General features: G+C 46.3%; 1 protein-coding gene across 3 annotated transcripts in view; it reads right to left on the reverse strand.

Moving 5' to 3' along the window:
- The window catches only part of AIFM3 (AIF family member 3), a 114,382-nt gene that overhangs the window by 52,463 nt on the left and 47,332 nt on the right, over positions 1–14,587 (reverse strand). For all 3 annotated transcript variants that reach the window (XR_014714272.1, XM_084649421.1, XM_084649422.1), the window contains exons 4-9: positions 14,133–14,242; positions 12,035–12,144; positions 11,303–11,347; positions 9,881–9,977; positions 7,334–7,446; positions 2,384–2,470 (exon numbers count right to left, since the gene is read on the reverse strand). Coding sequence is in view for 2 of the 3 variants with exons in the window: in XM_084649421.1 (XP_084505547.1) it covers positions 2,384–2,470; positions 7,334–7,446; positions 9,881–9,977; positions 11,303–11,347; positions 12,035–12,144; positions 14,133–14,242 (562 nt within the window). In the remaining variant the exon portion in view is untranslated. The remainder of the gene's footprint in view (positions 1–2,383; positions 2,471–7,333; positions 7,447–9,880; positions 9,978–11,302; positions 11,348–12,034; positions 12,145–14,132; positions 14,243–14,587) is intronic.

Consider the following 14,587-nt stretch of genomic DNA (forward strand, 5'->3'; position numbering starts at 1 on the left):
TTATTCCAGTCTTGGGCCCATTTTGAATGGGGCAGCTATAAAATGGGTGCTTGTTTCAGTGCTATTTGTCGTTCAACATTCAATTTTAATAGACATCGGCGGCCATGTCTGTGACAAGCTATCATTCCTAATCCAACGGTTTGAGGAAATTACCATCCTTATTTTAAGTGTACCTATTTTCTGTGGCTAAAGACCTGTGCCTAGAGCGGTCTGTAGTATTGATTAGTGCACTGAGAAGGCACTGACAATAGGCTCTTCACCATTTTAGGGCCCTACCAAATTCATAGTCCATTTTGGTCAATTTCATGGTCACAGGGTTTTTTAATTCGTCAATCTCACATTTTCAGATGTTCACATCCGAAATTTCATGGTGTTGTAATCGTGGGGGTCCTGATCCAAAAGGGAGCCATAGGGGTGGGGGGTCACAAAGCTGTTGTAGGGGGGTTGGAGGATTGCCAACCTCACTTCTGTGTAGAAGTGAAGGCAGCAGTCCGGAGCTTCCTGCAGCCGGGGACAGTACCCAGAAGTGGGTCTGATCTCCTCCCCGAGAGCAGCCATTCAGGGGAAGAGGAAGTCCTGTCCCTGCCCAGCCCAGCTGGGACTAGTAGCTTGGACTGGAAAAACCAGCCCCATTGGTTTTGGTTTGGATTGGTTCTCAGGAGCAGGGGTCTTTACCCTAGGCCTCTCCCACAGCAGCCATTAAATCCTGAGCTGTCCTGGAAGAATCATCATCATCTGTGTGCACGTAAGGATACCAAGAGCAAAGAACCTTGACAATTCCAGTGTGACCACAGACAGGAACCTGGCCAGCTGTAACACTAGTCCTGCCTTAACCCCATCCCAGGTATGTCTCTGAAATCTCTCTCTCTCTCTCTCTCTGTCTCTCACACTCACTCACACACACACACACACACACACCATTGCAGCAGGAAATCTGCATATGAGGCAACAGATGGAAGTGGCACAGCAGCACCACTTCCTTGAATGCCCCTTCTAGACTCATAGACACCAGGGCCATGAAGGGACCATGGTGATCATTAGTCTGACCCCTTTAGAACAGAGGCCAGAGAACTGCCCCCAAATAATTCCTAGTGCGGATCTTTTAGCAAAATAGCCAGTCTTGATTTTTCAAATGGTCAGTGATGGAGAATCCACCTTGACCCTTGGTCAGTTGTTCCTTACATGAACTGCGTTGTCTATGATCAAGTGGCAGCTGAGCCAGCACCAGTCCTGCAGGGTCATGCAACCAGGTCTTTGTGATAAATGAAGAATCAGGGCTGCATCCTTAATTACACTATGGATGGTGCGAACTCTATAAGCTACTGACCTCACATTAAACAGCATGAAGTGAAGAACAGGATTCCAACATGCTGAGAATTAATACAAGGAAAAAGCAATCGGTCTGAAGTTAGAGGTGAGCTGTCTGGGGTAGGGATTATTTGTCTTTTATACTTGTGTATACTTGGAACATTGCAACCCTGATCCTGGGCTGGAGCCTCAGAGTGCTGCTGTAATACGCATAAATAGAATAATAAAGATCCTGGCCCAGGTTTATGCCCAACATGCAGTTTGGTTTCCCTGTTTTGTCTCTTCTACCCAGTGCCGTGGGGAACGAGGAGTCCAAGCACCTCATGGGCCTTTTGGCACCCTGGCACTCAGCAGAGCTACGTCACTCGCTGACCATAGTAAGGTGGCCAGCAAAGGGGCGGGGAAAGGAAACGTGAACAGGTAGGAAGAAGGAGTCTGTAAAAACAACTTGATAAAAAGCAAGCAAGGCAATGATTAGAAAATCTAGATGTACAAGAGAGCCAGAATAAGTTGCCTCCAAGTGTATTAAGACAATAGTTAATGGCTTATTGCATCACTGACACTGACTCTGGAAAAACCACAAGCAATTTAGGAGATCCTGAAAAACTGGCTCACAAAAGAAGGAATTTGGGTCCCTGTATGTCTAACTGGTATCCTTGGTAAAATAATACAACCAGTCTTGAGTAGTCTAAGTCAGGGCCCAGTTCCTATTGCTGGGTAATTCCTATTGCAATGCATGGAGCTGTAGTGCTCAGCACCGAACTTCTGTAGGGTGACAGCCATGAGCATGATCAGTGTGGGAACAGCCACAATGAGCGTCCATCTTGTAGCTATTTGCTAGCCAAGCTAACAGCGCTTTGAACAGAGACATACAGCTGGGATCTTGTTATGAAGTGGGGGCTTTAATGCAGCTTTTGGTAATATTTCTGTAGAGGCAATTTGACAGTGCCAGCTAGCAAAGCTAGCTTTTTCTTTTACTAGCCACATGCAGTCTCTGTGTTCGATAAAGAACTTCCGAGATGTACACTGTATGCTATTTTGTATGACTGCACCTTGCAAATCTTGTTCTCCTTACCTGTGTTTCAGTCAGGACCTCAATGTCATTTGTACGGAAGAATTCCTTAGGGCGCAAGGTGATCTGATCTAAGTGTGAATCCATTGACTGCAACAAAGAAGCAATTTTGCTGTCAATTACGCAGTTTACAGTTTTCAGAGTAACAGCCGTGTTAGTCTGTATTCGCAAAAAGAAAAGGAGTACTTGTGGCACCTTAGAGACTAACCAATTTATTAGAGCATAAGCTTTCGTGAGCTACAGCTCACTTCCTCAGATGCATATCGTGGAAACTGCAGCAGGCTTTACAGTTTACAGTGTGAGAGATGTTTGTAAATTCCCAGTTACATCCTTTATACATGTTCCCAGTACTTTTCAGTGATAGCCTGAAATCTGTCCTTGTAGTAACCTGGTACACAGGAAATCTGTGCAGGTGACCAGGGCTAAGGGCCTGAACCAAAACTCATTGAAGAAAATTGAAGGATCTCCATTGACTTGAATGGACTTGGTATTGGGCCTTAATTCCTTTTATATTAGCTCACACTGCAGTACAAGAATTGGCCTACTAAGAAAGACAGGAAGGGAAGGCTTTTGAATAGCTGTAAAGTGGAAGTTCAAAAGACATAACATGGAAGAGCACAGAGACAAACAAAGGGGCCAAGAAAAGGGTTACTTTTGGAAAGAGAATCAGTTATCCACCTGAGGGCAGAATTTTCAAGAGCAGCTAAGTTATTTAAGAGCAAATGTCCCAGCAAGAATCAAAACACAAGCTCTTATCTAGTTCTTTTTTTAACCTACTTATACTTTTGACCTTCACAACATCCCCTGGCAATGAGTTCCACAGGTAAATTGTGCATTGCATGAAAGAGTATTTCCTCCTGTTTGTATTAAACTTGATGCCTAGTAATTTCACTGGATTGTAGCCAATTAATTTGTAGACAGTGATACAAACATATATACACATAGGTAAGGAATAAGTATGAATTAAGGCAGTAATGCAAAAGCTTATATGTCCCAAGCCTGTAAGGCAATAACTTACAAACTAACTGAGGCCAAAGGCTTAAAATCTGGACACAAGTAATTAACCGATACATGACCTTGTATTACAAGATGTCACAAGATAATGTGATGTTATAAGTAAATGTTGCTAAATTGCTGAGAGTTGACAGCAAAATGCTAGTTTATACCAGCTTTAGATATTTTGAGTTATGAACATCAGCAGATATTCAACCACAAGAATACCATAGAAACTTATTGACATGTGGCCCGTTGGTGACTGCCAGTAGCAAAAATCCCCAATTGCTGGAGACGGGACACTAGATGTAGAGGGTTCTGAGTTACTACAGAGAATTCTTTCCCAGGTATCTGGCTGATGAGTCTTGTCCACATGCTCAGAGTCTAACTGATCACCATATTTGGGGTCTGGAAAGAATTTTCCCTCAGGCCAGATTGGCAGGGGCCCTGACAGTTTTTCGCCTTCGTTTGCAGCATGGGACACGGGTCACTTGCAGGTTTAAACTAGTGTAAATGGTGGATTCTCTCTAACTTGAAGCCTTTAAAGCATGATTTGAGGACTTCAGTAATTCAGCCAGAGGTTAGGGATCTATTACAGGAGTGGATGGGTGAGGTTCTGTGGCCTGCAATGTGCAGGAGGTCAGACTAGATGATCACGATGGTCCCTTCTAACCTTAAAGTCTATAAGTCTATTTGATTTGTTCCTGCACAACATTTTGATTAAAAGACTAGAACAATATAAAATTAACAGGGCACATATTAAATGAATTAAAAACTGGTAGCATAGGTCTCAAAATGTCATTGTAAATAGGGAATCATCACAGAATGGGTCTGTTTCTATTGGGGTTCTGCAGGGATCAGTTCTTGGCCCGATGCTATTTAACATTTGTATTAATAACCTGGAAGAAAACATACAATCATCACTGATAAAGTTTGCAGATGATACAAACATTGGAAAGTGGATAAATAATGAAGAGGACAGGTCACTGATACAGAGCGATCTGGATTGCTTGGGAAACTGAACGTAAGCAACCAGCATGTATTGTAAGACAGCTAATGTATAGATCTGGGAACAAAGCTTGCAGGCCATACTTACAGGATGTGGGACTCTATCCTGGGAAGCAGTGACTCACACATACTTGGGGGTTGTGGTGGATAATCAACTGAACATGAATTCCCAGTGTGATGCTGTGGCCAAAAGAGCGAATGTAAGGGTGGCCCCAGCAGCCTAGGCAGCCATGGACTGTCCACCTGCCCAAAGTGGGGGGGCTCAAGAGCAGCAGATGGAGGCTCTGCGGCTCCCCACAGTTGCCCATGTGGCTCTTACCACAGCCTGGCTGTAGTTCTTCGGCCCCCAAGGTGCCACTCCCCCGACCAGGCCAGAAGCTGGAGCCAGGTCAGGGTAAGAGCCATGCAGGCTGCTGTGGGGAGCTGTGGACCCTTTGGCCTGGGTGGAGGGTCTGCGGGGGCAGGGACATGGACTGCGGGGTGTTCTCAGCCCTCCCACCCCCACCACAGGCAGGTGGAGGGGCCTAGGCTCCCTGGCTCTGCCCACAAGTCCAGAAGGATGTTGATAAATCGGAGAGGGTTCAGAGAAGAGCTGTGAGAATGATGAAAGGATTAGAAAACCTGCCTTCTAGTGACAACACCCTCCCGTCCCCCTCCTGGCTCTGACGGGGTGATGTCAGCAGAGCACACACACAAACCCTGCAGTGTCCTCTGCTTGGATCCTATTGGGTTATGGAGAGGTGGGCTGGCTAAGGGACCCTCCCCAAGCTTATGGGGAGGATCCACAGAGCCCGGAAAACTCACATAATTATGGGGGACAACAGAAAAAATAACAAGGATGGGTGTGAAGGTCAAAGGGTCAAAAAAAGGAAACCTGAAGGAAATACTGAGCAGAGAACCCTGGACAGCGCACACTGCTCCTCGAAGGTGTCAAGGGAGCCAACGGATGCTGCCCAGAGGAACTCTGCCCAGATGCATGAATGGAGGGAGGATTGGAAATAGGTCCCACAGTCACAGAGAACCCTCTCAGCCAACATCCTTTCCCTGGGGTTATAGACGGCCACCTTGGCCACCGCTAGGAAGAAGTTGACTGGGAGGTCCCGTGACTTTGTGGGGCCATGACAGGGTGTGATATATAAGGAGGTGGGGGGAGAAGTGCAGCCAAAAACGTAAAAGGGGGTCCAGGAGGAGCCCAAAAAAGGGCTGCAACCTGGCACCCTCAAGATACACATGCTCCAGGATCTCCCTCACACCACAGAAGGGACAGGCTTTGGGGACAGGAGTGAACCGCGCCAAATCCACGCCCGTGCTCACAGCTTCATGGAGGAGCCGCCAGCCAATATCCCTGGGGGGCCGTGGGACGAGGATGGAATATAGACTGGCCCACCGGGGTTCCTCACCCTCGACAGATGACATTGGGTCCCGCCACTTGGTATCAGGGCGAGACACGAGGGTGAGGAAACAGAGTATGGAGCACAAATGTGTACAGATGTGCCCTTGGTGTGGTTTGAAAGCCAAACGACTGCAGGTCACGCAGCTGGTTTCAGGCATCAGGGTGGGGTGGCAGGGGAGGCTCACGGGACAGGGGCCCGATGAAAAGATCCATAGGGCCCGGGGTGGGCGGGGAGCACTCTTCCTCAGGACCTGCTTGAGGTAAGCTCGAGAGGCGGGCGACAAGGCTGTCCTCACCTCCTGAAGTACGCACCGGGGAGTCAGAAGGGTGGAGAGCCCCATGAGTGAGCTGAGCTGAGCCTTTCCTTGGATGGGTGACAGGCTTTTAGGGATAGATCAGGTTTTGTCCCAGTAACTAATGCCAGCTCCAGAGGAGCAGAGTTAAGGTTCTGCCGGGGTGGGAGACATTTTTATCTCTGCGTTCTCTGGTTTCCAGAGGTTTAAATTTGTCTTCACTGATCTCTTTATTTCCTGCTTTCCAGAGATTAAACGTTACCCATCCTCCATGTTCTGGAAGGGTGTACCACTAACTCGCCCACTTTAGCTCTGTGTGAAAGAAATATGGAGGCAGTGACTATCATTCTTTTTTTAAAAAGAATTTATGTTTACAACCTTCACTTCATCATTGTAAAGATTTCTGCCTAAGAATATATTAAAGAATTAAAGGTAACAATATAGAGATTAAATCCAGTTCTCCCTGTATATGGATTTGCTTTGGGAATATTTACAATTTTCTCATTTTTATGCAGACAGTGCAGTACTATGATTGAAAGTTGAACATCAGGGTTTTGTATTTAATATCCTCAGTTGTTTGCAGAAAAGAAAATTCAAGCAAAAGAAGAAACAAGAGGTCAAAATGAAAGAAAGGTGCCAGTATATTTAGTTAAACAGGCATCACTGCAATAAATTCTGCTACTCCCGCTACAGCCATTTGGCTCGATCGACATCAGGTGAAAGTGTAGTTGCTGCTCTACCCCAGGCATATGAAAGATGAAGATGATTTAATAAAGTTGGGACAAGGCCCCCCAGCCAAGCTTTTCTAAAACAGGTTATGTAACCTGAGACCTAGGTGACCTGATTGTGCAAAGTGCTGAGTAGCCAGTAACTCTCTCTGGTTTTAGTGGGAACTGAGAGCTACTCAGTACTTTTGAACATGAGGCTACTTATTTAGATACCTAACTATGGACTTAAGAACGGGACATAAAGCATGTACATTGGGAAATCTCGGCCCCAGCTTTCATCAGGCTCCTTCCATTATTGGTCTTAGATGATGATATGACTAGGTCAGAGGAGGGTTCACGGGTTTGCCTCCGAAAACACACACTGAAAAGGTGACAAGCTCCAGAAGTCCCTAGAATTAATTTTATTGACAGTGCCTCAGTGCAATAAAAGGACAAGCTGGCAAAGTTTCTAGCAACTGGGACACCCACTGTCTAGTGAGAGAAACATGAATATAGAATACATGAAATAAGAATATGAAACATTCTGGATGATACAAACCTTACTTAGCTTGGGTCGGTCATAGGGTAAGTGTCTGTCCATTGTGCACATTACGATCCTGTCGGAGAAACCTTCCTGTCTTAAGGTCTCTGCACAAACCAATCCAGCAGCACCTAAAAGGCATAAGGCCAGTAATTGCTACATATGTATTTTATTTAACAAATGAAAAGTTTAGCATCCATCCAGTAAAGGACTCAATCTCTCAGACTTTTTTTTTGTGAATCTAGCCTTTCATTTCTTTTGCTTTTATGAACAATAAAAAGGTTGCCTAGTGCTATTCCAGTCATTGATACCTTGGGACAGGGAGTGGATTCCGAATTGCTCCATTGGGTAGCAGGTCTACTCTGTCCTCAGAGCTTCTGCCTCACTGTTTAGGGTTTGAACCCCTGCCTTTCTGGCTCACCAGTTAGAACTGGAGCATTAGGAGGGCTGTAAAATGAGCTGGCTGAAGCCTGGAAAAGCCACTAATCAAATGCATTCTTTGATTAAATCATCATTATCTGATGAGTAACTTGGGTCCAGATTCTGATGTCCATTCCCATGTGTAGCTGTGCCTTGCTCTAGGAACAGACCCCTTGAAACCAAGGGACAGGAGTTTCAGAATTTGGCTTTTATCCAGCAAAGCACACTGGCACAAAGGGAGTGGGTAATGCAATAGGAGAAGAGCAGGCATAGCTGGCTTCTATCCTACTCTTCCCACAGCACCTGGGGCAGGAAGCAAGGGGACAGGGAGTGGCGGAACATGGTGTGCTTTGGCTTTCACCCATGGCATATGGCACCTTAGGGACTAGAGACATCTGGCATATGCAGGGGCCAAGCAGAGAATCAACAGTTGGCTCCCTGATAGCCCTGCTCTACTTCGCTAAGCATGATCTGAATAAACCGTGAAATCTGGCCTAGGATTTGACTAGCTCCAGAGGTAATCAAATACCACAAAAGGTACTTGTTCCATTACATAGTCATGCCATGGCAACATATGCTGAACAATGTCTTGGCCAAAAATATTGAACCAGTTCTAGGTGTATACTTGAAGCTTTGAAAAATGAGTAGAAATTTCTCAGCCTCGGGGCTCTTCTGCAACTAAGCCTGCAATAATGGTGTCATTACAAACAATGAATAGTCCATGCTAACCATCATTGGAAAGGCAGCATCCACCATGACTCCCTGTTCTCTGTAGAAAAGCAACAGCAGGGAAGTTTGTTGCTGCCTACAGACTGGTGAGGTCTTCTATTCTGTAAAGTTTTGTTCCATCCACAAAACACATTTTAAGAAAAGCACAAAGTACCAACACAAATGCAACTGGCCCCTCCTACTCACACTCCTCCTCCAATTTGTCTCTGGTAAGTTTGGAACTAAAGCCATGTCTACACTAGGGAACTGCTGTAAAATGATCTCATTGTTGCTATCATCATTTCAGCTTGGCTGGTGCTAATTATATTGGGAGCACTAGTGTCAAGGGGCTGTTTTAAGCACTGAGCTGATTAAACATACTCAGAGCTGCGTATAAGATCCAGTGCTTAAAGTAAGTACTGCAGCCAGTAACCCATCTACGCTAGACCAATAGATTCCAAGGACAGAAAGTAGCACTGTGGTCATCTAGTCTGACCTTCTGCATAACACAGGCCATAGGACTTCCCTGAATTAACTCCTGTTTGAACTAGAGCAGATCTTTTTGAAAAACTAGGTTGTGAAAACCAATGCAGTTGAACTGGTGACAGAGCAGAGTTTTGCAAAATTTTCTTACTGTAGACAAAGCGTTAATTCCAAACTTAACACACAAGAGAGATTGCGGAGGACAGCAGGGACAGAAGCTTTGCTATTATATACCTGTATTTTATATAGCCTGGAAGAGTGGAGGTTATCAGCAGCTCAGGAGCATGGGGGGGGAATGTCAAAGGAACTGGGGTGGTGATTAGAAAGAGAAGTGCCTGGAGTGTCTGGTGATGGTTTAGGAGGAAATGACTGTATTCACAGAGTGGGAGAATTAAAATAGATCAGGTGCAGGAGTTAGGGGTTACTTATACACAGGACATCCACATTTCCCATTATTGCTCTGGAGCTAGGGTGTGTGTTATCTCAATACAGACCAGGAACATAACTTACTGGGCTAACTGTGCAGTGAAGAAATACCCTGAGAAACTTGCAGTGGGAGCGGTAGTTAGTTACCCAGTGTGGGAGGTTGGGGAAGGGTTTCCACAAAGTTTGGGAGCAAATGTCTATAAATTAGGCACACGGGGACATTGTACACAGAGTCCTAGATTTTCATCTCATCTGACTTGCTGCATAGCCCAGGCCAATGGTTAGCGTAGTGGCATACAAAGATCTTGAGCTTAGTTAATAGTTCTGTATTGGTGGATCTGGCTGTGGGTCTATACACATTAGGAGAATGGACAGTTATGTACCCAGACTGGGAGTGGGATGGGTGTATCCACAGACTGGCCAGGAAGATGAAGGGTGTACATCAGTTAGCATATACTATTCACTGTTCTCTTTATATCCTTCACTGAAATGACAGATCTGCTGCTGTCAGCAGGCACATCTCAATACCTGCTCCAATGATCAGCACGTTGGTGCTACTGATATTGTAGTTGCTGAGGGAGATGCATTTTGCCATAACCTTTGTCCTTCTTTGCGTCAGAAGAGCCTGTGTAGCAATTAATGAGATGACTGTCATTAACAGTTCAAAGCTTTAACTTTGCCAGGTACAAATGGGAACAGCTATGAGTTATTTTGTAAAGCAGCTTGGATGAAAGCTTCACTCTTATTGCCTGAAGAGGATTCCAAACTCAGACCCAACAAAAGCATGATGGGACTATAAAACCTTTCTACCAGACATGTCACTATGCCACTTCCAGAAGGCAGTTGAAGAATAAATCCACCATCAGCCACAAATTCATCCAGGTCGGAAAGTTTGGGTGCCGAACAAAGCTGTGGCAATGCTGGTTCAATGTTCTTTAGCTTTACAACTATACAGCAGCAAGTCCTAGCAAAGCAAAGTTCAGTGTAACTTCTACCACCCCACGTACGGCCCCCCACATTGCCAATGGAGAACTCAGCACAGGATGGTAGGGATGGGAAGATGTTATCCTTTTTCATCAAACCCCAACATTCACGTGTGTAACCTGGGTAGATGGGACACTGCATCACAAATCATCTGTCCACATGCTGGCAGCCACACCTGATATTAGTGACCTCTTTGGGCCAAATCTTTGAGTCACTGGAGCTCCTTAAATGTATGGGTGGATATCAGAATGTGGCTCCTAATAGATAGAATGTGCATAGAATCATAAGACTTGAAGGGACCTCGAGAGGCCATCTAATCCAGTCCCCCGCACTCAAGGCAGGGCTAAGCATTATCTAGACCATCCTTGACAGGTGTTCATCTAACCTGCTCTTAAAAATCTCCAATTACAGAGATTCCACAACCTCCCTAGGGAATTTATTCCAGCGCTTAACCACCTTACAGGAAGTTTTTCCTAATGTCTAACTTAGCCCCCGGGCTGCAATTTAAGCCCATTGCTTCTTGTCCTATCCTCAGAAGTTAAAGAGAACAATTTTTCTCCTTCCTCCTTGTAACAACCTTTTATGTACTTGAAAATTGTTATCATGTCCCCTTTCAGCCTTCTCTTCCCCAGACTAAACAAACCCGATTTTTTCAATCTTCCCTCATAGCTCATGTTTTCTAGACCTTTAATAATTTTTGTTGCATATCTGAGCAGTCTCTAAAAGCAAACTAGAGCATTCCTTGTGGTACTCCCTAGGGGGCAGCAGATAACCTTGGCAACTTGAACCCCATTGTAGCTCTGGGGATGAGGGCTGGAGGGTTTGAGTGTGGAAGGTCTATTTATTTCCTGTTTGGACATTTGTTTACCTAATCAAAGGGCCAAAGGATCAAATCACCCTTGCCTCCCAGCAAGCTGCGATCCCCAGTCCCTGTGTTTGGATGCCAATGGAATCTCTCCCCCTCACCTGCTTGCTCGCTCGGATGTACACCTTCTCCTTCTCGATTTTCACCTGGGGCGAGAAGACAGCAGCAGTTTGCAGCACAGTTAGCGTCTCTGGGTTTAAAGGGAGTGTTCTTGTCTAACAGCTGCTGAACTAAACATAGCTCAATGCAAAACAGGTTCTGTCCACTCAGCCACATTGCATGCTTGCTGTATTCTCTGCATGGCCCATGTAAGAGCTGGGTGAGCAGCACCCAGGGCTCTCCTACACCCAGGGACCTGGGACTTTCTCTGTTAACTAGTATCAGGTGTACAAGGATCTTTAGCAGAGTGTCCATCTCTGTTCGTCTGGATTCTTATCCCACATGCCTAAGTGTCTTCTCAGCACCGTGTCCTGGGGGGCACCTGGATGCCCTTCTCCCCTCCTTCTTCCTCAGCCCCACCACTCTTCACCAGCAGCAGCCTTTGTGTAACAAGCCCTTCCCATGTATGTGCCCCTCCCTTTCTCTCTCCTTCTTCCTTACCCTGGAGATTCAGTTTCACAGGAGCTGGCTGGCACTTGCAAGATGGGTGCAGGGCAAAGGGGTCAGCTGGAATCATGGGGGTCAGGTGGAGGGAGCAGTGAGTGGGGTCACATGAAGTCACCACCACTCCCACACTTGGGAGACCCCAGCTCTGCACTCTGAAAGGAAAACACTTCCCCTGCCCCTTCCTTCCCCAATGGTCATTTCTTTCTCTGCAGATTGAAAGATCTCACCTGGAATTTGGGTAAGCTGTCCAAGCCAGGAAAGTCCTCTATATCACCAGTGCCGATGCTGAAACAAGCCCCATGCCAGGGACAGCGCACTCTTCCTTTGGATAAAACCCCTGCAAAAGGCATGGCAGGAGCGAGTCACACCTCACCGTAGATCCTTCCCTACCATTTCCTAGCAATCCCAGCGAGAACTTAGTGCAGCAACATCCTGGCAACATTACTGATGGCCAATGATCAGGTGTTGGCCCCCTTCATGCTGGCTCAGTGACAGTGCAGAAGCATGTCAACATATATTCACAGATCTGGAGGCCACTGTATTAGCCTCTGTCATTGATCCTGGAGGGGATGGAACTGCAGGTGCTGAGGATAAGTCAGTTCTGCTGAGGTGATCATGGTTGATTGCAGGGGGATGCAGTCCAAGGCCTGGTTTGAGAGTGGGATAACTGTGTGATACCATCCAGAGAGGTGATGGTTCGAGGCCTGAGAAAGGGGTGCCCTCAAAGAGGCCAGGAGGGGTCAAAGGTGCAGCTAGCCTGGGAACTGTGACAGGGCTCACTGGACTTTAAATTGTGCAGCCCAGTGCTCAGGCATGGGACCCAAGTTGCGGGGTGAAGGTTGTTATATAGACTCTTGTGCTCCCCTATTGCAGGGGTTGGTTCAGCCCCTGATGCTAGTTAACAGCTGTCTCCTGCAAAGGAGCTAGAGCGGAGCTGAAAGTCTGGTGCCTAGGGACCAAAGCCAGCTTTCCCACGAGCCCAGCAGGTAAACAGACAGCAATAAGCTATAACTGTATAAGCTCCTTTGTAACAAGAGAACTGTATCCACACCAGGGGGTGCACCAATTTCACCTGGAATAGTTAAATTTGCTGCAAAAATGGCCTGTAGAGCAGCTCTTACTGTTTTTTTGAGGTAAGAATGTTTATGTGGTGTGGCTGGTTATGTGCAGAACCAGACTGTGAGCGTGAGGTGGGTGGGAGGAAGAGCTCTGGCTTCCAGGTAAGAAGCAGGACCACAGCAGAGCCATCCACATAGAGGATGGAATTTCTAAATGCTCTGTCGTAGAGAAGAATAGAATAGAGAAGAATAGTTCCCCTCCGCAGCAGGAATCACTGGGTGAAAGTCTCAGACCCCTGTGTTAAGTGGGGAGTCCTGGAGAGATCCCAGTGGATCGATGATCGGCTGGCAGGGCGGCCAGCAGAGAGGCGTGGCGACTGGCCAGCAGGGTGGTGAGTACAGCCTGGTGGAGAGACGTGGCGATTGGCCAGCAGAGCGGCCGGTGGCGAGGAGCGGAGCACTAATCAGCTGGGCAGCGGAGCAAGTGAGGTACCTTCTTACTCTCCCCCCACTGCCCAGGGTGAGAGGTGAAATCTGCAGATGAATCTCTCAATTCTGGGTCTGCCCTGACCAAGGATAACAACTGTGAGTGGGCTGCAGAGAAGGGATGGGCATGTTAAGGGGACTTTTGGTTGCTGGACTTAAGAACCTGAGGGGAAAAGGACACTGCCCAACTTACTTGGGAGTGGGCCTTTTGCTAATGGTTTATGTTTGTGAACCCTGTTTGTAGTGTTTTCCCAATTTAATGCCGGGTTACTTCCCTCCTTTTATTAAAAGTTTCTTTGCTACATTCAGACTCCGTGCTTGCGAATGGAGAAGTATTGCCTCTTAGAGGCACCCAGGGGGTGGTGTGTAATTGTCCAAGTCACTGGGTGGGGGCTCAAGCCAGTTTCATGATGTATTGTTGAAAAGGAACCCCTAGATACTGAACCCAGCTCTTGTTGCTGTCAACTTGGACTGGCAGAAAGGTTATATTTCTATTCTTCAAACATCATTTTAAGAGACTTCACTCAGAGATGTGCTGCATAGGCTAGCACGAGATCTGTTAGCAAATCAAACATGGACAGAGTGCTCTGCAGAGGATTTTGATCCCTTTCCTGGATTAACAGTATATGTTTACCTCAAAGGCAGGATGTCTCTATAGACCTGAAAATTCTGCAATGTAGTGAATGATACCAAATGGCTCAGATTCTTCATACGGATCCATTGTCTGTTGTGACTATCTGATTCAGGTTCATATTCTTACACCAAGAGCGTACAGACTAACCTTTCACCAGTGGGGCTCCGTAGTGAGGGCATTTGTGTCCCATTGCATAGTAGTCTCCATTTTCCTTTATCAGCAGAGCCTTCCCACAACCCAGGTCTACTTCTCGCATCCTGGAGTTAAAAAGCATGAAAAATATAGTATACATAATAAATAATAGTAACAATAATAAATATCTATTATCACTGCCTTTTGATCCGCTCGGGCTATCAAATGTCAGAGAGCCAGTCCCAAGCTTTCACATTAGCTAATGGTTTCTTTTTAGCTATAAGCACAGTTACTTACTGTCACTGGAGGTTCTTCAAGGTGTGTGGTCTGTAGCTGTACTCCATCCGTGGGTATGCACAGGGACGTCCTTAGGATTTATGGGGCCCTATGCAGTATTATTAAACTGGTGCCCCTATGCCCGATGGCAGCCCAGGCTTGCATGTGTATTTTAGATAAGGGTGGTCTTTTGA

This window comes from Lepidochelys olivacea (genome assembly GCF_965140295.1).
Source record: "Lepidochelys olivacea isolate rLepOli2 genome assembly, chromosome: 15".
In the NCBI taxonomy this organism is placed as follows: Eukaryota; Metazoa; Chordata; order Testudines; family Cheloniidae; genus Lepidochelys; species Lepidochelys olivacea.